The sequence below is a fragment of the Neophocaena asiaeorientalis genome, unplaced genomic scaffold (assembly GCF_003031525.2).
Source record: "Neophocaena asiaeorientalis asiaeorientalis breed wild unplaced genomic scaffold, Neophocaena_asiaeorientalis_V1.1 scaffold132, whole genome shotgun sequence".
Taxonomy (NCBI): domain Eukaryota; kingdom Metazoa; phylum Chordata; class Mammalia; order Artiodactyla; family Phocoenidae; genus Neophocaena; species Neophocaena asiaeorientalis.
Genome location: NW_020173393.1, coordinates 1,687,926 through 1,711,878, shown reverse-complemented (window position 1 = coordinate 1,711,878; position 23,953 = coordinate 1,687,926). Strand labels below are relative to the sequence as shown.

The window sequence follows — 23,953 nt, the reverse complement described above, 5'->3', positions numbered from 1 at the left end:
AGGGCGGGGCCTCCCCGGGGCCCCTCCCTCCCCCAATCCCGGCCCCTCCCCGCCCCCTCCCCGCGCGGGGCTGGGGTCCGCCTCCGTCCCCAGCCCGGGACCCAGCGTCGCGAGCTCCCCCCGGGGTGCCATGGCCTCGCGGCTCCTGCACCGGCTGCGGCACGCCCTGACCGGCGACGGCCCCGGGGAGGCAGCGGCCGGCCCCGAGGCCGAGCAGTTCCCGGAGAGCTCGGAACTGGAGGACGACGACGCCGAGGGCCTGTCGTCCCGCCTCAGCGGCACCCTGAGCTTCACCAGTGCCGAGGAAGACGAGGACCAGGACGACGAGGACGATGAGGAGGCTGACCACGACCCGCTGCCCGATGGGGACCGGGCGGCGGGAGAAGACGCAGGCGAGTGCGGGAGGATGGAGGCGGGAACCCTGGGGCTCGACTAGGCCTCCACCCCAGCCGCGTTCCCGAGCTGATCCAGCCGAAACGCAGACACTTCTTTAAGTGCCCCAGCCACCTCTTGGCTGTGTGACCTTGACAGAGTCACAACACGTCTCTCAGCCAAGTTCCTTTGTGTCAAATAGGGGAAATCACTCCCATCCCGGGTTGTTTAGGGCATGATATGTACAGGGTCTGGGATACAAATGGTAGTAATGTGCTAGCAATGTTTTGGGGGTGGAGATATTTATTTAACATCTACTGTCTGCCGGGCAGGTGTTTGGCACCAGGCCCCCTCTCTGGCCCTCCGTTTCCATTTATGTCAAATGGGGATAAATCCTTTGTCATTTGTTGGGAGGATGAATGAGGTCAGGGCATGTAATTTATGTGGAACCTGGCCCCAGGCCCATCCTGTGCTCATGCAGAACGGAGTCCCCCACCTGATGGGCAGCGGGGCAGTCAGCTCCTGACACGGCAGTTGCAAGATTTCTGGAAGAAGTCCCGGAACACCCTCGTACCCCAGCGGCTGCTCTTTGAGGTGACCAGCGCCAACGTGGTCAAGGACCCGCCCTCCAAGTACGTGGTGAGTGAGGGTCCAGGAATCCCTGGGCTGTGAGTCTAGAAGTCTGGCTAAGAGAAAACGCCAGCTTCCTGGGGGATCTGGCTGTGTATAAGTGGCTGCCCCATTTTACAGATGGGGAAACTGAAGCCAGAAAGGGGATGTAACTTGAGCAAATCCTCAGGCAAATGACTTAAAACTTTTTTGAGGGACTATGGACCTGTCCAGTCCTGGTTCTGAGACTAAGAACTAGTGTGCGTGTCCCCTGCTCCCTGGTTTTTGCAAATCGTCGCAAGATGCAAGATACACAAGGAAGAATATTATCTGAGTCAGACTTGAGATCCAAGTTGCATTGGTTAGTGGTTAGAAAAATGGGTTTTGGATCCCAGTTACTACCAGTCGTTTGACTTTGGGTGAATTGTGAAACTTTGACGACCCTGTTTCCTCATCTGAACGAGGGGATAATGCCCAGGATTGTCGCAGAAATCAAATGAGACAGTGCATAGAAAGCCCTTAGCATTGCACCTGGCATCGTGAAGTGCTCGATAAAATGGTAGTTCTATTATTATTACTTACCTTTGGGTTGAAAATGTCTGGCCTCTAGGGCCTGTTGTAGCCTCTTTACAACCCAGGAAAGTCAGTTCTCCAGCACCCACACCTGTACAGAATGTTTGTCCTAAGGACTGGATTTATGGGATGGGTAGGGTTGGGGTGAAGATCAGTGCAGTGGGGAGGCCCTGATTTCCTGGCTGTGGAAAGGAGACACACATGGCGAATTCGGTGGTCCCGGTCCTGAAACCCAGCCTGACCTGGCTGGTCATGGCAGCAGCAACTCCCTGCCTCCCACTTCCCTCCTCCATTTCTGACTCAGCAGGAAGGGGGCCTGGAGCCCTGTCCCACATCTGGGCTTCTCCACCCCTCTCTGCAGCTCTTAGTGAAAAAAGGGCCACGCCCATGAGGCGACTGCTCCCATTTGAGCAGGGATTGACTCCGATGATCAGATCTTAAGTGGCGAAAGTCCTGGCTGGGGGTCATGCACAGGAAGGGGGCGCCAAGGATCAGTAGCAGCTGGGAGACAAGGAAGTATGCGGGCAACTCTGGGAAGAGAATGACAAGATAGAGCCAAGTTTGGCCTGGCCCAGGTCTGGGGAAACGAATCTTCTCTTTGTTTGATGGGGACCCTAAATCCTGCTTTAACATCTCCTCGGGGTTAAGAGCACAGGCTTTGGAATTAGGTCGGCCTGGGTTTGAGTCCCAGCTGGGCCCTTTACCAGCTTAAGGGAGGTCTTTGAGCCCTTTGCCCCCTCTTGGGGCCTGCTTCCTGAGCTGTCAAACGGAGGTAAGGATGGCTTCTGGGCAGTGCTGTTGTGATAATAAAATAGTAGATGTGAAGAGCTAGGCACAGCACGTGGTGCAGGGTAGGCGCTCAGTTAATGGAGTGACTCTCATTACCTATCTCAGCAGGACAGTATAAGGATCAGATAATGGATGTAAAATGGGTTTTTGTCCAGAAATTACAAATGAAAATAAAAGCTAGATGAGCATAAGGGGTCACTGTAGGCCAGTGCTTCCTGAAATGTGTTCAGCAGAAAATTGGTTCCCTCCCTGGAATATCAATAACTGTTCTTAAAAAAAAAAAAAAAGTTTTTACAGTCAATAAGCAATGTTTGGGGAATGCAGAATTGAACAAGAGTAAAATAAGTTTCTTTACTGTTAAACTTTTCAATCCTGAATATTCATGTACACTGAATCTTCAAGGGAAGGATAGAGCAGGCAAACCGAACTGACCAGGGGTGGCTAGGATATTGGCAGTTACACAGAACAAATTCGAGAGAAGAATCTCGGTTTGGTGTTAGTATGCTTTCAACATCGAACGCTTGCTAATCCCCCCTTTAGACCTGTTAGCTCAGCATGGTTACAGATTAATCTATATTTGGGTTCTCGGACCTGGGGGGAAGCTTAGTGGTTATCTTGTTCAGTGTTTCCCAAACCTCCAGCACCCTCACAGTCCTTGTCCTATCTGAATGCTACTTGTACCATTCTGTGCTTCACGTTTCTCTTCAAATAAACCTATTTTTGAAAAATAAGTTTAAAAGACAACTTTATAGCACAACTGTATATGGAAAGGCTCACTTGCCATAAAGAGAAGATAACCGTAGAAATAAAAGCAGTGAGAGTGTCATTAAGCCCTGCCTGGGTGCTGCTGCCTGAAGAAGGCCCTGACCTGAGAGTCTCTTTCTGGCTCTTTTCTAAAAATGGAGATGAAAAGGGCTTTTTTAAACCAAACTGAGAGCTTCTCAATGTGCAGTCAGAAAGGTTCACAGAGCATTAGTGGGGGCATCGCCTCCTGCCTCTGATTCAGTGTTATATACTCCAGTACCTACCCCCTAAACCACCCAGGTACCAAAGTTTGCACACGTCCCACACTTAAGTAAACAGTGAGCTGGGCCAGCGCTCCAGTCACTAGAGTCGGAAGCGGACCCAAGAAGGGGACTGCCCTGCCTGACATCACATAGTGAGGGAGCACCTGACCTGAGGTTAGAACTTGGGTCCCAGCGCACTTTTCACACTGGTCGCTACTGGGGCTGTCTGAAGACCTGTGTTCTGGGTCTGGATTGGAATAACCTGGCCAGGGATGTGGGGCTATGTATCCAGAGTGGAATGAAGCTCCAGGCTGATCCTAAAGGTTGGCTCTAGAGGCCCAAGAGATGGGCCTGGGTTTCGACCCTCGGCTGGTTTTCCAGAGGGGCTGTAAGAAGAGCTCACTGCCCTATGCGAAGGGAGTACTCCCTAGGAGGGGCAGAGGGGGCGGCTGGACCAGGCGCTGAAGCTCATCTCTGTCTTTTTCTCCCCATGCTGCCTTGGGCCTGGGTCATTTCAGATGAGCCTCAGGTAAGATGAGACTGGGCTTCCCAGCAGCCTCGGGGGTGAAGGGAAGAGGTGGGGGAAGAGAGCTGGAAGTGAGAGGGAAGGGTCCCGGGGACACCTTGCACCTGCCCTGACCCCCACCCTCCCCCGCAGCTCTACACCCTCGCCGTGATGGGCCCGGGGCCACCGGGTCGCCAGCCAGCCCAGATCTCCCGCCGATACTCGGACTTTGAGCGGTTGCACCGAAACCTGCAGCGGCAGTTCCGGGGCCCCATGGCTGCCATCTCCTTCCCCCGCAAGCGCCTGCGCCGGAACTTTACCACAGAGACCATCGCCCGTCGCAGCCGGGCCTTCGAGCAGTTTTTGGGCCACCTCCAGGCAGTCCCTGAGCTGCGCCAGGCCCCGGACCTGCAAGACTTCTTTGTGCTGCCGGAGCTGCGGCGGGCGCAGAGCCTCACCTGCACTGGCCTCTACCGCGAGGCCCTGGCGCTCTGGGCCAACGCCTGGCAGCTGCAGGCCCAGCTGGGTGTCCCCTCAGGCCCAGACCGCCCTCTGCTGACCCTGGCGGGGCTGGCTGTGTGCCACCAGGAGCTGGAGGACCCTGGGGAGGCCCGGGCATGCTGTGAGAAGGCCCTACAGCTGCTGGGGGACAAGAGCCCTCACCCTTTTCTGGCACCCTTTCTGGAGGCCCACGTGCGGCTCTCCTGGCACCTGGGCCTGGACAAACACCAATCAGAGGCCCGGCTCCAGGCCCTGCAAGAGGCAGGCCTGACGCCCACGCCACCCCCCAGTCTCAAAGAACTACTCATCAAGGAGGTGCTGGACTAACCACACCTAGACTTAAGGCCACTGTGGGGAGAGGCACTGCCCCAGGATGGGAAGTGGGGTAGGGGCAGATGAGGACATGGACAGCAGTTGGGAGGTGACCAGGGGTGCTGGGAACCCCTAGAAGTTCCACAAAGGATTTGTAGCAGACTGAAGAAATGTGCTTCTTCTGTTGAGCTGGGCTCAGGACAAGCTTTGGCTAGGATGGTGCAGGGAGAAAGTCTGGTGCAGCCTCTCAAGCTTATGAATTCTGGGGGCTGTGCCCCAGGTCAGGGTCAACGGTCCCTTTTCCTTGGGCCTCCGAGCCAGCCTGGCTAAGGGCCAGGAACTCTGGCCCAGGAGTCCTGGGGTTGATGGCTGGAGGGAGGGCTGCATTTCCGGCCAAGGGGGATTAAAAGCCAGCAGCTCCACTGGTAGAAGTCTCTTTATTCCATGTTCAGGACCAAAGGCCCAACCCTGGATGGTAACTCCTGCCTCAGGAGTCGGGGGAGAAGGGAGATCCTTGAAGCCCCAGACCAAGCTGGTACCTCTGGCTACAGCTTTGAGTCCCGGGGCTTCACTCGGATCACGCCCTCCTGGGCACAGGACATAGCCAGAACCCCGTCCCGACGCCACAGCCGCCCATGAACTAGGCCCCGGGAGCCACCTGCGAAGATAAGGGAGAGAACTGTTTCCTTCCACCCAGCCAAATGCCCTCCTTGAAAAACGTACAACTCAGGTTGGGCCACCCCATGCCAGGGTACGCTCAGTGTCGTGGTCACTCCCAATCTCCAAGCACCCTTTTAGGAGCCTATTATGGTTGGTCATCAGGGGTAACTCCTCCCATGGGAATCCCACTTGATGGTTTAAAAGCACTTTCACATATCTGCTGGCTTCCTCAAAAAAATCCCAAGGGGATACGTTCTGAGAACAGTCTGGTTCAGTAGCTCAGCTAACCAGATCTGCCCCACTTCTGGCCACCTGTGTGAGGAAACCCATCACTTCCCCCCCCCTTTTTTTTTTGCGGTACACGGGCCTCTCACCATTGTGGCCTCTCCCGTTGCAGAGCACAGGCTCTGGACGCGCAGGCTCAGCAGCCATGGCTCACGGGCCCAGCCGCTCCGCGGCATGTGGGATCTTCCCGGACTGGGGCGTGAACCCGTGTCCCCTGCATCGGCAGGCGGACTCCCACCGCTACGCCACCAGGGAAGTCCCCATCAGTTCCCTTTATAATAAATCAAACCAGGCCCTCCAGGCTGGTAATTCATTCAAACAAACAAACCAACAACAAAAAAAACCCACCTCCATCCCCACAGGGACAAAGGGGCTCGGAGGACAGGACTTGGAGCCGTGAGGCCTGGCCACCCCCCTCCCCACGTGGAGATTCTCCCTTGCTAGCCCAGGGCCTTAGTCTGATTATTTAGGAAGGGAACTGCTGGTTTCTCTTATGTGCATAACAGCTCACTTAGGCCTTGTCCCATGTTCCAGATGATGCCAGTCAAATCCAGAGAGGCTCAGGAACTTGGCCTTAAGGCTCAGGCCAAACATGAACCCAAGAGTCCTAACTTCAAGTTGTGGCTCCTTTACTGTGATGCTGTCAGTGCTCGAGAGCCCCCCTTCCCTGAGTATAAGAAGTCCCTCAAGTTTTGTCCGTGGTTCACGAAGCAAGGCTTTTCTTTGAAATGCACTTCCTTGGAAAGGAACCCAGGGCTCTGAGACTAGGCACTGATGAACGAGTCTGGGTTTCTCTCAACACTATAAGGAGTATCCAAGCAGTGGGGCCCTTAGAGAATGCTGAGTGCCCTGACCCTCAACCAGGTTAATTGTCAGAATCACATAGGGAGCTTTTTTCTTTTTTTAATTTTTTGACTGCGCCGTGCCGCATGTGGGATCTTAGTTCCCCGACCAGGGATCAAACCTGGGCCCCTTGCAGTGAAAGCACGGAGTCTTAACCACTGGACCGCCAGGGAAGTCCTGGGAGCTTCTTAAAAATAGTTTCCTGGACCTCATCCAAGATCTGCAGAGTCAGAATCTTAGGGATGGAATCTGAGAAGGTTCTGAAAAAGCTCCCCCAAGGGGTGGTCTGATGGGCCACCAGCTTTGGATACCTCTGTTTTAATGCAACCCTATTTGTTGAGATGGGGAAACAGGCTCAGAGAGGAGATGGGACTTGCCCAAGATCACACAGGTAATCTGAAGTGGTTCTGGGACTAGAACTGAGTCTCTGAGATAAACTGAATCACTCCCAGCATGTTACAGAAATTAAGAGCTGAGCAGGTGTCCGATCCTCAGGCCTCACCCTGTCATTTTGAAGACAAGGATACCACAGCCTAGGGAAGCAGAAGAGGAAGTGAGTGATCTGTGTGGTGCTCCATAGAAAGTGGGTGGGGGACAGCATCACCCAAGAAAGCAGGCTCCCTGCCCTCCCAGGGTCAGCACCCTCATCCCCCATGGTCCCACACTCACCAGCCCAGGGGCTCTCACACTCATAGAGCATCCAGTGGTCAGCTCGGAAAGGGGCGTGGAACCACATGGAGTGATCCAAGGAGACCATGAAGTGCACCTCGTGCCGCCACTGGTGGGGCAGCAGTGCTGTGCCCAGGAAGGCATAGTCCGAGATATAGGCTGCCACGCAGCAGTGCATCTTCATGTCGCCCTCCCCTGCAACAGATTCCGGCCCCATCAGCCCTGGGCTCCTGGGCTTTACAGCTCAGGACCTGCAGGGAGGTAGGGAGAAAGGGGCTGCCGTGCATAGGTGTGCAGACTGTTCACTGCCCAAGGGCACCTGGCCCAAGGTGTGTGTGTGTGATGGGCGATAAGGGAGACAGGGATGGGAGGGGGGCAGGTGCAGGTGAGGATTGAAATCCAATCTTCAGTCCCCAAGTCTCCCACCGTGGACCCCCGAAGTGTCTTCTTCCAGTTTGCACAAAGGCATCTGATGCTTAGCAGGGGACCTGGGGAAGAATCTTGGCGAGGTGCCTTGCCTTTCCCAGAAAGGACCAACATTAGGATTACCAACCGTCACCTGCCCGTTCTCCCCATGCAAAGGGCTGAGCCAACCTCCCCATCATGCAGATACGTAAACAGGCCCAGAGTGGGGAAGTAACATGCCCAAGGCCACAAAGGGCAAATGAGGTACAGGTCTAGGCCCCCGGAGAGCGTTTCCTTTCAGGCCACGGGGTCCTCTTACCAATGTAGCCCCGGGCTCGCACCCAGAACATCTGTTTGGGCTCCATGCTCTGCAGCTGGCTCAGAGTGGGTAGGTTTACCAGCTTGATCTCAATGGGCACCTCCCGGGCAGCGGTTCGGTTCAGCCCCACTCGGTACTTCTCTTGGAGGTTAGGGTCCCTGAAAGTAAAGGGGAGAGGGATGGGGAGACCCAGGAAGATGGGGAGCCTGTCCTCTGAGCCACCTCTTCTGACCCCTCTCATTCCTCCACAGGGACTCCTGACTTATCCCCAAAGCTCCCCTCCCCTCTGGCAGGCAAGATAGGATAGACTTGCATCCTTTCTTTGCCACTTATGAGTCCTCTGGCCTGGTGCAAGTTAGTCATCGCTCAGCCTTTTTCCCATCTGCAAAATGTGGATAATGACAGTCACCTACCTCACAGTAAATACTGTGGAGGAGACAAGATAAGGCATATGAAGCCAACACATCATCTAGTCATGCGGTGTACCCTGTGACAGGCCCTGTTCCAGGCATTTCACACACATGAACTCACCCGTCAACACCTCTGTGAGATCCATGCTGTTCTCACTGCCATCTGATAAGTGAAGCAAGCACAGAGGGTGCAGGTAGCCTGCTCAGGAAGTGGAGGGGCGCGGGATTCGGACCCAGCCAGTCTGGCTCCTCGGTTCACGCTCTTAACCACTTCTCTATTCTAACACTCAGGAAATAGGCTGCCCTACTTGGACTGACTTACCTAACCCTGAGCAACTGGGGACGCTGTGTTCCAGGGAGAGGAGCCCATTTCCAGGGAAGCCCCTTTGCCACAGTAAGGACACCCCTTGTGCCCCTAGGCTCTTCCCCGGTATTTCCGTTTCGATCCCTATCCTTTCGAGCCCTGTCTGACAGAACCTTCTGTGATGATGGTATGGTCTGTGGCTGCCCTGTCCGCTGTGGTAGCCACGAGCCACATGTAGCTGTTGAGGGCTTGAAATGTGGCCAGTGTGACCGTGGACCAGAGCTGAATTATTTCTATTTAATGTTAATTAACTTAATACAGCCACCTGTGGTTAGCGGCTTCCTTATGGGACACACAGCTCTAGATTCAGGGACCTTTAAGAACAATGTCCTCCTTTCATTTCTCAAACATTTTGGAGCTCTGACCGCATACCGGGCTCTGTGCTTATTCCTCTCTGTCAAGAGTGATGTAACTACAATTTACTGAGCACTCGCTGAGGGCCTTGTTATCTTGTGTAATCCTCACAGCAGCCTTATAAGGTAGAAATTCTGATTGGCACCATTTTACAACTGAGGACACAGGCACAGAGTGGAAAAGCAACTTGCCAAACTCACACAGCTGGCGGGGGCAGAGTCTAGATTTGAACCCAGGCTTTTCCCAGGTGCAGATGCACGTCTGTTCCATCACACCGGGCTGACAGCCCTGACTGCTGCACAAGGCAGCGGGGCTCTCCTTACGATAGAGCTGCGAAGTCTGCAGGGCAAAAGCAGCCATTCCCATTTTTTAGATGAAGAAGCAGGGCTCTGAGAGGCTGGGGAGTCGAGCAAAGCAACACAGCAGGTGGGAAGTGGAGCCCTGGCCCCAATCTATAACCGAGCAGGACCCTGTGGATACCTCTGTCAAGTTTATGATTAACCTCCTTATCTGAACCTTTATTCCTTTTATTGTTCAAAACCTGTTCTCCTCAAGATTGAGGAGGGGAACTGTAATGGAGCAGGACCCTATGGGGCCTTCCTGGGACAGGGCCTTCCCCCATATCCTCTGCTTTGCTCTCTGAAGTACCTAGATAACAGTATGTGATGCACATTTCCTGAGTTGTTTTACAGATGCTAACCACACCCCCCCAGCCAAATGAAAGATGTTAACTACTTGATGACCGTGAGCGCATAGCCCCAGGCCTCCTGGAGCTTAAGGACTAACAATGTTAACTGCCCTCTTACCTCACCGTCAGCCAATCAGAGAATCGTGCATGAGCTGATCACGTACCCTGCGACCCTCCTCCTTTACCTGGCTTTTAAAAATGCTTTGCCAAAACCCTTCAGGAAGAACTTCCCTGGTGGCGCAGTGGTTAAGAATCCATCTGCCAGTGCAGGGGACATGGGTTTGATCCCTGGTCTGGGAAGATCCCACATGTCGCAGAGCAACTAGGCCCGTGTGCCACAACTACTGAGCCTGTGCTCTAGAGCCCTTCAGGGAGCTCGGGGTTTTTTAGGGCATAAGCCACCCATCTCCTTGCATGGCCTTGGAATAAACCTTTCTCTGCTCCAAACTCCGATGTTTCGGTTGGTTTGGCCTCACTGTGCAAGTTGGGCACATGGACTTGTCCTGTGTCAGGACCCAGAGCTCTTTCCACTGCCCCAGCATTTTTCCAACTTTATTAGCTGTGATTCAAGTAAGAAACCTATTTTACCAGGTGACATTCAAAATACTTAACATGCACTAAGGCAAAGGCAGCAGGGCCACAGCTCTGCAGCAGGACCCTCACCCCTGGCAGGCATTAACTCCTAGGCTGCTGGGTCATGGGTGACCCTGGAAGAGAAGGGGGACCACTCAGGGACTGGGGAGGTATTTACCAACAGTTATAGAAGTATTTCAGTATTTAAACAGTAGGAAAGCTGTAACAGTACCTGAACTGGCTGAATAGGAAGCCCTGCATTTCACACCATGATCCAACACCCACCCATGGGCACACATGCTCTCACACACAACTGAAACTAATGTTTCACAAAAGGATGCCTACCCTTACTACAGGCAATACAGTCTAGTATCTTCTTTCCTAGTCCAGATTCCCCGTGCCCCGCCCCCACCCCAGCCGTGCCTCATGGCTCGTGGGATCTTAGTTTCCCAACCAGGGATCGAACCCGTGCCCGCTGCAGTAGAATCACAGAGCCCTAACCACTGGACTGCCAGGGAATTCCCTAGTCCAGCTTTTTAAAATGCTGGCCGAGATCAACTAAAGGACTCCATGGCCTGCTAACAGGTGGCGACTGCAGTTTGAACACTGTCCTGGGACCTTGAGGTCTCTCACCTTAAATACTGGTTAATGAGGGCCTCGTGGCCAAGCAGCTCTTCCGGTGGGGGCACGGTAGGCATGGAGAACTGGTGCTGCACAGGGCTGGGCTGGGCCTTCTGGAAGGAGACCTGGCAGATGAAGATGGGCCTGCCGTGTTGCACAGCCTTCACGGAGCGCACGGAGAAGCTCACCCCTGTTCGCGTCCGTTCCACCTGGTACAGCACCGGCACCTTCGGGTCCCCTGCAGCAGGCAAAGGGCACACAGCACACGGTGAGCCCAACTGAGCCCCGTAGGCCCTCTCACCATCACCATGGCTGGACAGGCCCCTCTGTTGCTTGTTCTCCATTCCTTTTCTGCTTGGTAGCTACTGACTGAGGCCTGATGAAGCCCAGGTACTGGGGAGAGAACCCTAGACCCTGTCACTGGGATGCTCCCCGTGCAGGTGGAGATCCACTCCGTCAATAGCACAGGGCAGAAGGGACACTACCAGATTCCCTGCATTCAAAGTCCGGCTCTGACTCGCACCAGCTGTGTGACTTTGGGAAAGTCACTTAACCTCTTAGAGCAGTTAACGCATCTGTGAAATGGGGACCATCATGGTATTCATACCTCTCAGGATTTTAATGAGGATTAAAGTAGTTCAGAGTCGTAAAGTGTTCAGAATAATATCTGGCACGTAGTAAGTGCTCTGTGTTTGTTCAATAAAATACTGTCAGCTTTTGTCTGGTTCCTTCTGTGACTGGGATCTTGTCATGAACCCGGTACCATTCTTCTAGATCAGGGGTCAGCAAATCTGGCCTGCTGCCTGTTTTATTTTTGTTTTTCTTTTCTTTCTTTCTTTCTTTTTTTTGAGAACAAGCAAAGGTTATTTATTCAGAGTTTAGTGCATCAAGGGAGTCAGCCATAATCACTTCCGCTTGGCAGAGACTCAAAGGCACACGGAGGAGCGGGAAAGCTTTATAGGGAAAAAAAAGGTTTCAGGTATGCCCTGCTTGGAGGCTGCTGGCATGGTGATAGGCAGCCTATGTAATTGGTGATGTTTGGCTTTCCCCAGTTAGTCCTAAGTTGGAAGCAGGGGCAAAAATTAGGGAAGCTCTCAGTTATTCATCAAGTCCTGGCCATTAGGGGCTGATCATTACAGGGACTATGGTTTGGCTTCCTGGACTGGCTGCTAGAAATGGTGGTCTGACTTCCTCCAAGCCTGACTTGTAGATAGTAGGTTGGCTTCCTGTGCTAGTTGCTACCAGCTGTGGCTCAGAGTTCTCTTTTTATATATGGTTTGGCCACTGTCTGATATTCATTCTCCCAGGAAAAGCCTGCTGTCAGTCCCTTCATCCCTAATGCAAATGGAAGTCAACCTGACCCTTCTCCTTCGCTATCTGTGCTCACAAGACAGGATGGGAGACACTGGCCCCAGCGTGAGGACTATTAACCCTCAATGAACAGGTCAGGGAGGGTTTTTAGAGAGAGTTTTCCTGGTGTCCCTGAAGTCCTTTAGTCTGAGTCAGACTGACCTTGGAGAACCCTGACATGTAGGTGGTAAGATGTCTTGGGGATGATTTTCAACTTTGAGATGAAAGAAGCAGGTCTAGAGAAGCACTGCTTCCTCCACCCCATCCAAATGGGGAGCCTGCCAGGCACTGGGGGCTCATTCAACAGCAATAAACACTCCTATGAAGCCCTGAAGCCCAGCGGGTTTGCTCAGGTCTGTTAGCCAGCAACGCCAAAGGGGCATTTTTAATCAGAATGGGGGCTCCTCAAGGCCAAAGGCCTTTGAGAAGGGCTTCCCAAGAGTCCAGAAACGAGACAGTTACATAAGCAGTCTGATTTCAGGGGCTGGGAAGGAGGCCTCCCTTCCCTATCAAAAAAAAAAAAAAAAAAAAAAAAGCTGTCATCCAATCCTTGGGCTGCAGCTAAAATTCAGTATTTTCAGTTACTAGTGATTTCCCTTTCAGTGTGAATGAGTTCCAGACCTGTTTTTTAAAATTTGTATTGGAACAGAGCTGGTAGGCTCTGCAGTATATTGAAGGAAGCGAGATAACAGTTATGGAGTGAGTGCATTAGTTATGTGGACCTGAAACAGACAGCCAGATACTTCTCCAGCAAAGATGGGTTTCTTTTTTTTTTTTTTTAATAATTTTTTTTAAATTAATTAATTATTTATTTTTCGTTGTGTTGGGTCTTCGTTTCTGTGCGAGGGCTTTCTCTAGTTGTGGCAAGCGGGGGCCACTCTTCATCGTTGTGCGGGGGCCACTCTTCATCGCGGTGTGCGGGCCTCTCACTGTCGTGGCCTCTCTTGTTGGGAGCACAGGCTCCAGGTGCACAGGCTCAGTAGTTGTGGCTCACGGGCCCAGTTGCTCCGCGGCATGTGGGATCTTCCCAGATCAGGGCTCGAACCCGTGTCCCCTGCATTGGCAGGCAGATTCTCAACCACTGCGCCACCAGGGAAGCCCAAAGATGGGTTTCTTCAGGATCAGCAGAGAAATGCAATTCAGGGTCTGCAACCACAGTGAGCCACATGCAAGTCCCCGTCCAGCAAGAGGAGAATGCTTTTATAGAGGGGAAAAGGGAGGGCTATAGTAAAGTGCAATTGGGAGGGCCCTAGTAAACAAAGAGCCCATGGCTTTTCATTGGTTGAGTCCTTGCCAGAAAGGAGTCTTTTTCAGGGCATGAGTGCTCCCCCCTCTGGTCTCCCAACTCTACTCAATGGAGGTTTCTGTTTATGAATTTTTTTATTGTTGCTAAGGTATCTTTTCTCACGTTGGTCTCACATTAACTATGCAAAGTGGGTCTTATCACCACTGTATAGATAGGAAAACTGATGCCGTAGTAAATAACATTTTTTGGAAAATGACCAAGCCCATTTGTTTACATACTATCTGCTATTGCTTTTGCCCACAAAACCTAAAATATTTACTCTGCCTTTACAGAATAATGTTTTTTGACTCCTGCTCAAGATTCTCCGTGCTTGAAACCTATACCAAGTCAGAAAACACCTGTATTACATTCTTCTACCTATCTAGAGAAATACATTTTTTCTTAATTTTATTTTTGGCTGAGTTGGGTCTTCGTTGCTGCACATGGGCTTTCCCTAGTTGCGGCAAGCAGGGGCCACTCTTCACTGTGGTGCACAGGCTTCTCATTGCGGTGGCTTCTCTTGTCGAGCACAGGCTCTAGGCGCGCAGGCTTCAGTAGTTGTGGCTCGCGGGCTCTAGAGTTCTGGCTCAGTAGTTGTGGCACACGGACTTAGTTGCTCCGCGGCATGTGCGATCTTCCCGGACCAGGGCTCGAACCCATGTCCCCTGCATTGGCAGGCGGATTCTCAACCACTGCGCCACCAGGGAAACCCTGAGGAATACTTTTTTTAATCAAAAAACAAACAAACAAAAAACCCAAACTGACTAACATTCTATACTGGGCTTTTAGAAAGAGAATCGATATGATAAATGGCCAAGGACCAACACCTCCACCTCCTAGTATCTTTTAATTAAAAATATTATTAGCAACATTGTAAAGCAACTATACTCCAATTAAAAAAATTTAAAAATATATCTATATATCATTGGAGCACCATCATTGTTTATAAATCTTGATGTACCTGGTAGAGGGTCACATCACAAACTAATAAGAGAGCTTCCCTTTTTGCCTTGCTGCCAGGAATCTCAGAACTAACTTTTGTATAAAACTGCAATGACATGCCTTAGCCTAGTATTTTGACACAATTATTTCCCCCAAATCCCGTTACTACTAGCCTCCTGGCCCTTGACTTTTATTTATTATTACTTTTGAAAATTTTGTCCCAGGGAATTCCCTGCCGGTCCGGTGGTTAGGACTCCACGCTTTCACTGCTGAGGGCACGAGTTCAATCCCTGGTCTGGGAACTAAGATCCCACAAGCTGTGCGGCCCGACCAAAAAATTAAAAAATTTAAAACTTAATATCCTTCTTAAAATAATTTTTTTGCCCCAAATGTTTTATTTTTTCCCATACTTAATTTTTTTGCAGACTATATTCCATTATAGGTTATTACAATATACTGAATAGAATTCTCTGTGGTACACAGTAAATCCTTGTTGCTTATCTATTTTATGTATAGTAGTTTGTATCTGTTAATCCCATACTCCTAATCTGCCTTGACTTTTATTTTATTTTAAAAATTAATTAACTGGGGTTCCCTGGTGGCGCAGTGGTTGAGAGTCCGCCTGCCTGATGCAGGGAACACGGGTTCGTGCCCTGGTCCGGGAAGATCCCACATGCCGCGGAGCGGCTGGGCCCGTGAGCCATGGCCGCTGAGCTTGCGCGTCCGGAGCCTGTGCTCCGCAACGGGAGAGGCCACAACAGTGAGAGGCCCGCGTACCGCAAAAAAAAAAAAAAAAAAAAAAATTAATTAACTGATTTATTTTTGGCCGCACCACATGGCTTGCGGGATCTTAGTTCCCCGACCAGGGATCGAACCCAAGGCCCTCAGCAGTGAAAGCATGGAGTCCTAACCATTGGACCGCCAGGGAATTGTGACTTTTATTTTAATAGCTCTATAATAGCTGCCAATTATTTTAAGCGGTCTTGCAGCCTTTCAAGAAGCAGATAGGGACACAAATAATCGGTGATTATTAGTGTTGGCCTCCCGGAGCACAGGCTCCGGGCGCACAGGCTCAGCGGCCATGGCTCACGGGCCCAGCCGTTCCGCGGCATGTGGAGTCCTCCCGGACCAGGGCACGAACCCGCGTCCCCTGCATCAGCAGGCGGACTCTCAACCACTGCGCCACCAGGGAAGCCCTATGGGAGCTTCTTACATAACCTCTTTGGGTCCAAAGTTCCTTATACATAGAATAGTGGCAGGAATGCTGTTTACTTAAAAGAATTAAACAAGATAATGTACATAGCTGCGCACTGTAACATATGCAAATTTTAATTATTCCCATAAGTTCATCATCAAAAAGTAATGATAATTACCATTTATGGAAAACCCACATCATGCCAGGCCCTGCACTAGATACTCTACCTGCAAAGACTAAGAATTCTTTTCAGAAACCAGATGATGAAACTGATTCAGAGAGATCAGGTAATGCCCCCACCCCCCCCAAAACGAAACAAAACTGTCTCACTGGGCTAGAAGGATTACAATATCAAAAGGCCAGCACTTTTGGAGTTTACAACCAAATTGAGGGAACAAAGGGCGCATCTGCACCCAGCTAGCATCAAAGTTGAGAACGGGGCTCACCCCAAGGTCAGTATTCAAATGCTTTATAGCAATGACTGTCACGGAAGTAAAGGAAGTAAAAGGATGGGGAGTGAGGGGTCTGGGAACGTAGTACGAAAAGGTGTATTTACTATTAACTATTTTATACTTGTAAAATGAAGGCGGAAACCCACTGTCTTTTTTAATACAGATCACATATAAAGTTTCATAAATTATTCTCAGCTGATGGGACCATGCAGAAGACAGAGACTCTTAAAATTGGGAGCATCTGCCTAGGAGTGAGATTTTTATGTTTCTCAAAAGGGAGCATGGGTTTTAAAAGATTACTCTCTCCTTCATTTGATCCCAGAGCTGTAAGCAGCTACAGGGATCTTGCTTGGCCCCGCCCCTTCTGCATTTTCCAGGTGGGATGAAGGAGGGGTCGGGGAGGGTGGTTATATCTCACTCAAGGTCGCCTGGTGAATCAATGGCAAAGCTCCGACTAGATCCGAGGTCTCTTGTTTCCCAGGCTGGTCTCTTCTCCAAGTTAAGCTGCCTGCCTCAAACTCCCAGCAGAGGTTTCAGCACCCCTCTGAGGATCCAGCACAGGACTGGCACCAGAAGGTGTATGAAGAATAAAGAACAAAAGACCCACTGGGAACAGTTAAGCACCAAAGTCTTGTGCCACTGTGGGCCAGAAAACAAGTACCCAGTATCTCAGCAGGTATGGGGTCTAAGGCTCTTCCTGGCCCCAGGCCTTCTTCCTCTTTAGGCTTCCCTAAGGGAGATCAATTAACCCTCTCCCTCCCCCCTCCCTGCCCTCCCCTCCCCCCTCTACCTCTCTCCCTCTTTCTTCTCAGTCTGCTCCCCAAGGCCAGAAAGAAGTGGCTGCTGGGCCAGCAGTGGTGGGGGTGGGTTAAGGGAGGGGTTGGTTTACCTTTCCGAACAAAGTAACAGTGCAGGGAATGCACATGGACATCTTCAGTCACAGACTTGGCTGCAGCCACCAAAGCCTGGCCCACGATCTGACCCCCAAACAGCCGCTGGTTTGAGGGTACCCAGTAATGCCTTCCTCTGTGGGGAGAGGGGAAAAACAGGAAAGACTTGGGTGCTGGGCCATATCCCACAATCTTCAATGAGCCTCTAGTGCAGGATCTCTTAACCTGATTGGGGTTTGGGATGCTTTGAGAATCTGGTGAAAGCCTTTCCCCAGGCAAATATCCTAACACCACTCTACCTACAACTTCAAGGCCTTAAGGATGCCCCAAACTTCTGTGGATTTCAGTCAAGGATAATGAACCAATCCCCATATTTTATACTATGAGAACAGGGATCAGAGAGGGGAACTGACTTGAGCAAGGTCACACACACACACACAGCTCAACCATTGCCATCCTGAGCAGTACCCGGGTCTTCTGAGCCCAAGTCCAGTGTTTCTTCCATTGCCCATACCAGGGTAAGGCATAAGCCTCTCAAGCCCTTGAGTAGACCAAGATGAACCCCACAAACTGTGGGGGGGACTGCATTAAGGTCTGCCACTTACACCCCTCAACTTGACAGCCCAGTTCTTAAAAGAACTAGATTTAGAGCTTGAAGGGCCCTCAGACTTCAAGTCTAACCGCTTCAGTGCACAGATGAGGAAACAGGCCCCAGAGGTGAAAAGTCTTGCCCATTGCATGAGCCCAGTGGAGGATTAAGAATTTAGGTCTCCAGCTTCCCACTGCCCAGCCCAGCTTTTTTCATATAATGCATTGCAAATAGCCCTCCAGGGAGTTATTTGTAATTGGTTTAAGTGGGGCTAAGTTAATACCTAAGATAGCTTCCAATAAGCCAGGAGGAGCCTTGGAAGCCCAAACTATTAAATCCCCAGTTACAGTCAAGAATTTAAGCGGCATCAGGAAGGAAACAGGCTCAGGCCTCAGAATGAATAAAGAGCTACTAGACCCCCCTAGTGGTGGTGGGGATGGGGAATGTAAGAGGAAATTATAGTGAATATGCAGGAGCTGCAGATAAGTTTGTGCCCTTGGACAAATCACTGCCCTTTCTGGACTGGCTCCCCCTGGGACATGATTCCTCAGGGGAGGCTGCTGAGAAGGATACTTTGGGTCACCACTTTTTGCCTAGATTGCCAGGACCTCCCAGGGGTGGGAATGCACAGACCCCCGCGCCGAGGAGGAAGCTGGGGCAGCTTTGTCAGGCACAAGTTCCCTCCCAATCGCAGCACAGGCATCTCGCGCAGAGCCCATCCTCGTCCAGGGAGGTACAAGCAGGGGCAATGGGGTGGCAGCAGGCAAGATCAGGAGCCTCTGACCCAATGCGTGGGTGCGGGCCCGATGCGGCCGGCTACCTGAAGAGATCCTCGTCCAGCAGCTCGAGGTTGAGCACGCTGGTGACCAGGACGCTGCGGAGGTCCCTGGGTGGATCGCCGCCGCCCTGTTCGTCCTCTAGGGCCTGCGGGGACGACATGTAGCCCACTTACTGCCGGCCCGGGACCCTGCGCTCGGGGGAACACGCGGAGACCTGGACAAAACGCGCAGCCTCCAGCAGAAACTAAGTAACCGGAAGTCCCCCTCAAGCCCTGAGAAAGTGGGATGCAGGTTATGATTGGTCGGTCATCCTGTCAGTCTTCGGGTGAGTATGCCCACCTGCTCTCTAGCGATTGGAGAAAATGAGTGCCAGTCCGGGGAACCCGTGTGTGATTGGATGTGACAGTGAGGGGGCGGAGCCCCGGGACTGGCTAATAAGGGCTGAGTGTCATTTCCCCTCTGTCAGAGAGCAAAGACGCCCCCCAACCTACGGTAACCCTCTCAGGCCGAGGGCTTCTCCTGAGCTCCGTTAACAGGCCACCCAATAGGGGCCCACCCTTAAGGTGTCCTGGGCCCACGCCAGCCGGTAGACCCTCAGAGGTGACCTCTGACCCCTGGTGTTTATCTTGGTGCAGCCCCCTGGTGTGGGCAGAGGGGGCGGCCATGGAGCTAGGCAGCTGCTTCAAGACCTACGAGGACTTCAAGGAGTGCTTCAGCGCCTACAAAAAGGAGAACAGGTGCTCCTTCATTCTCAGGGACTGCGTCTCCGTCCTCGGGGGCGGGGGCGGGGCAGGAGGGTGGGGAGGAGGCCGGATGGTCCCCAGGAGGGCGGCCTGGAGGAGGAGGGAGTGCAGCTGGGCCCCTGTCTCTTTGAGGATTCCACAGGCACTTATTGAGCACCTGCCGTGTGCCTGGTGAAAAGCGCAAAAGCTCCATAGGCATCGCTTTTTGACCACCAGCTTCACCTTCTCTCACTCACGCCTTCATTCACAGCTTTTATGGAATCCATAATAGCTGCAGTTTGTCCCATTTTTTGAGCACCTACCGTATCCCAGACACAAAGTATGGCCTTCACAAATAGATAAAACGCCTTGGCCAGAATTTTCTTCATCAGTCTTCTCTTTACAAAGCAGTAACACTGGTCATTTATTGGGTAGTTTGTTCATTCGTTCGTTCTGTAAATGGTTCTTGAGCTCCTGAGATTTACCACCTTTTTTCAAACACTTCCCATGTCCCAGGCAGCGTTCTCTATTCTGTATGCTTTACCCCACAGGACTGTCTTGAAAATTATAGGCAAATGTTATTTCTTCCATTTGGCAGATAGGAAAAGAAGCTTGGAGGCTAAGCTAAGGGTTGAAAACTCAATTGCCTTAAGGACTCAGGTGAAACATCCCAGTGTAAGAAAATTTAACTTTAACTATACAAAAAGGAATGATGAAATAACCAACACCAGGTGTTTGTGCTAGGGAGAACAGAAGTGTGAACTGGGCAAAATGGCGAGCAGGCCAATTAACTGCAGCTGATGGCTGCCATGTGAAAATGAAGATCCAGTGTTCCCAGATTTGGGACAAGTGGAGTCAGCAATCCAGGCTTTATGCGAATGTGTCCACTTTTTAAAAAAATCAATTCAAATGTAATCACACACTCTATAGGCCAGCTCAGTGAGTCAAAGTGTATCTGAGTTTGAGACCCCTGGGTTGAGGCGTTTGGCCAAAGCTCACTCTCTAAGCAGGCAGGCTGTGTTTTTTTCCCCTACTCTGAAGTCCAGTGCTGTGCTGGGTACAGCTAACATAAAGATGAATAAGTAACTAAACCTGCCCTTAAAGAGCTTGAGGTGGCATAGAGTTGGACTTAGGTAAACCAACTAGTATGTGATAAATGCTTTAAAAGAGATGTGCAGAAGAAGTGACAGATGCCTGGGAAAGGCTTCGCACTGGAAGTAATGGTTTCTGCTGGGTTGTGAATGAAGGCACAGGGCTAGTGTAGAAGTTCAATGGTTAATATCAAGTATCACGGAGGGGTTTGACCAGAAGAAGCTGTGGAGCGAGGGCACAGATCCGTCAAAGAAGGTGGCATGTTGGAGAAACAGTGTGGGATGCCATGCTTGACAGGAGGCTGTGTCAGTTGCAGTTTATGGACAAGGTCTGTAAGTACCATTGTGAGGTGCTTGGACTTTGATCTCTGCCGGTAGCATCGTTCTAAGCAGCCAAAGAATACCAAAAAATGCCCTGCTTTCAAACTGCTTGCAGTCCGGATAAAGGGCAGTAGCCTCCCGTTGCCCTCATGATTAAGTCCAGGACTGTTACTAAGCTGGCTGGCCAGACCATCTGACCCTTCTGACCTCCCCATCTTGCACCATGTGCTCCATCTACACCGGGTCTTACTCCACATTCAGCTCCTGTCCCAAGCCCACAGCTTCCTGGTCCTTGCACTTACCACGTCTGCTGGTTAGAATAACCTTGCCCATCCACTTATCTTAGCTCCCTTTTCCTCAAACATTAGTTGTTTTTATACTATCCTCTCTGTACTATATATCCTGAACTACAATTTACTTAACATTTTTCTTGCAATTCTTCTAATATTCAAAGAAGCTTTAGAACCAATCTAAGCAATAATATATAAGAAGTAACAGTATAGTGGCAAAAAGATAGTATATATTTCTAAATAACTATTAAATATTCTTGTATAATCTGAGGTCATTTTGGGCTACTTGTGGAAAACTCTGTCTTAGCTAATTGTTACTTTTCCTTCAGTTATCAGCATAATTTCCAGGAAGCCTTTCTTAACTCCCTGAAGATTAGGTTAGATGCTCCTACTCTATGTTCTGACAGCGCCTGTTACAGTTATTTGCACATCGTTAAGGAACACAGTTTACGGAGGTGTCCCTGGTTTGCTGAGCTCTTCCGGGGGGGACTCTGGTTTACTATTTTTTGCATTCTCACTGATTAACACCATGCTGCTTGCATAGAATCTAGTCCAAACACCTCATAATCACGCGTAAACACCCTTCAGGTGGATGGTCTCCAGGGTCTAGCACAGGACTTGTCCTATAGCAGGCCTTAAGTAACTGTTGAATGAATGAGTCATCAAGTGTTAAATGTGTAGTTCAGCGGAACTGGTGCTGCAGGGACTCAGAGAAAAATCACAGTGGGCTAGGGGAGCAAGTGAGAAAGGGAGGCTTGAGCTGGGCTCCATAGATGGGGAGGTGTCAGGAGGTGTATTTGCTGCTCTAACAAATTATCACAAACATAGTGGTTTTAACAACACAAATTTAGTATCTTACTGTTCTGTAGGTTAGAAGTCAGGCACAGATCTGACTGGGCTAAAACCAAGGTGTCAGCAGAGCTGCATTTCTTTCTGTAGTCCCTAGAGGAGAATCTGTTTCCGAGTCTTTTCCAGCTTCTAGAAGCTGCCCACACTCCTTGACTCATGGTCCCCTGCCTCCATCTTCAAAGCCAACAGTGATTGGCGGAGTCCTCACATCACATCACTCTGACCCTGCTTCGTCCCATCTCCCTCTCTGGCTCCCCTTCTGCCTCCCTCTTCCATTTTTTTAGGACCCTGTGCAGATAATCTAGGATCATTTACCTTTAAAAAATCAGCTAATTAGCAACCTTGATTCCATCTGCAATCTTAATTCCCCTTTGCCATGTAACCTAACATATTCACAGGTTTTAGAGATTAGGAAGTGGACGTCTTTTGGGGGACCATTCTGCCTATCACAGGAAGGTTAACATCCTGGATGGAGAAATGGTGTGTGAGCTAGTGCAGATATTAACATTGCTGTACTTGGAAGGCAGTGAGGAGACCTGCTTGGCTGGAAGGAAGATTTATGCTGGAGCAGCGTGAAAGAGAATGGAAGGGATTCAGCTAACAGATTAGAGGTTCGGATTGGTTTTGTTTTTGCAGGCTGAACAATTTAATAAATGAATTTGTTTTTGAGTGGTCAATATAGTCATTTAATTTTTTAAAAATTTCACATTACATCAAAGGGTCTAAAAGTCAGTGTCCCTTCCACTGTGTTATCCAGAGACAACCGCTATTATCTTCCTGAGATACCCGTGAGCCTGAACAAACATATCTCTTTTTTTAAATTTAATTTTATTTTTTATTTTATACAGTAGGTTCTTATTTGTTATCCATTTTATACATATTAGTGTATATATGTCAATCCCAATCTCCCAATTCATCCCACCACCACCACCACCCCCTGCCACTTTTCCCCCTTGGTGTCCATACATTTGTTCTCTACATCTGTGTCTCAATTTCTGCCCTGCAAACCGGTTCATCTGTACCATTTTTCTAGATTCCACATATATGCGTTAATATACGATATTTGTTTTTCTTTTTCTGACTTACTTCACTCTGTATGACGGTCTCTAGATCCCTCCACGTCTCTACAAATGACCCAATTTCGTTCTTTTATATGGCTGAGTAATATTCCATTGTATATGTGTACCACATCTTTATCCATTCGTCTTTCGATGGGCATTTAGGTTGCTTCCATGACCTGGCTATTGTAAATAGTGCTGCAATGAACATTGGGGTGCCTGTGTCTTTTTGAATTATGGTTTTCTCAGGGTAGTATGCCTAGTAGTGGGATTGCTGGGTCATATGGTAATTCTATTTTTAGTGTTTTAAGCAACCTCCATACTGTTCTCCATAGTGGCTGTATCAATTTACATTCCCACCAACAGTGCAAGAGGGTTCCCTTTTCTCCACACCCTCTCCAGCATTTGTTGTTTGTAGATTTTCTGATGATGCCCATTCTAACTGGTGTGAGGTGACACCTCATTGTAGTTTTGATTTGCATTTCTCTAATAATTAGTGATGCTGAGCAGCTTTTCATGTGCTTCCTGGCTATCTGTATGTCTTCTTTGGAGAAATGTCTATTTAGGTCTTCTGCCCATTTTTTGATTGGGTTGTTTGCTTTTTTAATATTGAGCTGCATGAGCTGAACAAACATATCTTGTGTGTACATATGTATCCTTTTTTTTTGCGGTACGCAGGCCTCTCACTGTTGTGGCCTTTCCTGTTGCGGAGCACAGGCTCCGGATGCGCAGGCTCAGCGGCCATGGCTCACGGGCCCAGCCGCTCCGCGGCATGTGGGATCTTCCCGGACTGGGGCACGAACCCGTGTCCCCTGCATCGGCAGGCAGACTCTCAACCACTGCGCCACCAGGGGAGCCCCATCCTTTTTTTTTTTTAACACAGGTCGCCGCATACTATTTATACACATCATTCTGCACCTTTGCTTTTCTCACTTGTCAGCGTATTTTGGAGATTACTCCACATCACTTATTACATTGTATGAGCCCTTTAATTCATTGATTTTACCAATTGTTAACTGAAAACTTTCTCCATGCTAGTGCCTGAGACACAGTGTTGAAAAGATAAATTGAGTCCCTACCCTCATGGAGCTTCCTCTCCAGTCAGGGAGACAAATATTAAACTCTAATCACAGAAATAATGATTTCTTTAAAATAGTAGTAAAAGGGAATTCCTGGCGGTTCAGTGGCTACACCTCAATGAAGAGTAGCCCCTGCTCACGGCAGCTAGAGAAAGCCCATGCACAGCAACAAAGACCCAACACAGCCAAAAATTAAAAAAAA

The 23,953-nt window shown here is 50.2% G+C and overlaps 3 protein-coding genes across 3 annotated transcripts in view; 2 read left to right on the top strand and 1 right to left on the bottom strand.

Annotated features, from left to right (window-relative positions):
* The first annotated feature begins 51 nt into the window (after window positions 1–51).
* Window positions 52–5,090, top strand: SNX21 (sorting nexin family member 21). The gene is made up of 3 exons (XM_024746841.1): window positions 52–392; window positions 833–1,011; window positions 4,009–5,090. The coding sequence occupies exons 1-3, from the start codon at window positions 131–133 to the stop codon at window positions 4,681–4,683; spliced, it is 1,116 nt and encodes a 371-aa protein (XP_024602609.1). The 5' UTR covers window positions 52–130; the 3' UTR covers window positions 4,684–5,090.
* ACOT8 (acyl-CoA thioesterase 8) lies at window positions 5,087–18,622 on the bottom strand. Its single transcript, XM_024746842.1, has 6 exons — window positions 18,383–18,622; window positions 16,973–17,109; window positions 10,872–11,097; window positions 7,850–8,007; window positions 7,126–7,320; window positions 5,087–5,326 (listed from the first exon to the last, which is right to left on the bottom strand). The coding sequence occupies exons 1-6, from the start codon at window positions 18,499–18,501 to the stop codon at window positions 5,214–5,216; spliced, it is 948 nt and encodes a 315-aa protein (XP_024602610.1). The 5' UTR covers window positions 18,502–18,622; the 3' UTR covers window positions 5,087–5,213.
* A 192-nt stretch (window positions 18,623–18,814) lies between these two features.
* Window positions 18,815–23,953, top strand: part of ZSWIM3 (zinc finger SWIM-type containing 3) — a 14,475-nt gene continuing 9,336 nt past the window's right edge. The window contains exon 1 of the mRNA XM_024746836.1: window positions 18,815–19,078. Coding sequence (XP_024602604.1) covers window positions 19,005–19,078 — 74 coding nt within the window. The 5' untranslated portion in view covers window positions 18,815–19,004. The remainder of the gene's footprint in view (window positions 19,079–23,953) is intronic.

Excerpts from the sequence above, each read along its gene's own strand:
- SNX21 (XM_024746841.1), top strand. The coding sequence starts at position 131 with ATGGCCTCGCGGCTCCTGCACCGGCTGCGGCACGCCCTGACCGGCGAC. Across the intron at positions 393-832 it reads GGCGGCGGGAGAAGACGCAG|GCCCATCCTGTGCTCATGCA; the intron begins GCGAGTGCGGGA and ends ACCTGGCCCCAG. Across the intron at positions 1,012-4,008 it reads ACCCGCCCTCCAAGTACGTG|CTCTACACCCTCGCCGTGAT; the intron begins GTGAGTGAGGGT and ends CCTCCCCCGCAG.
- ACOT8 (XM_024746842.1), bottom strand. The coding sequence starts at position 18,501 with ATGTCGTCCCCGCAGGCCCTAGAGGACGAACAGGGCGGCGGCGATCCA. Across the intron at positions 7,321-7,849 it reads GCGAGCCCGGGGCTACATTG|GGGAGGGCGACATGAAGATG; the intron begins GTAAGAGGACCC and ends AATCTGTTGCAG. Across the intron at positions 5,327-7,125 it reads GTGTGAGAGCCCCTGGGCTG|GTGGCTCCCGGGGCCTAGTT; the intron begins GTGAGTGTGGGA and ends TTATCTTCGCAG.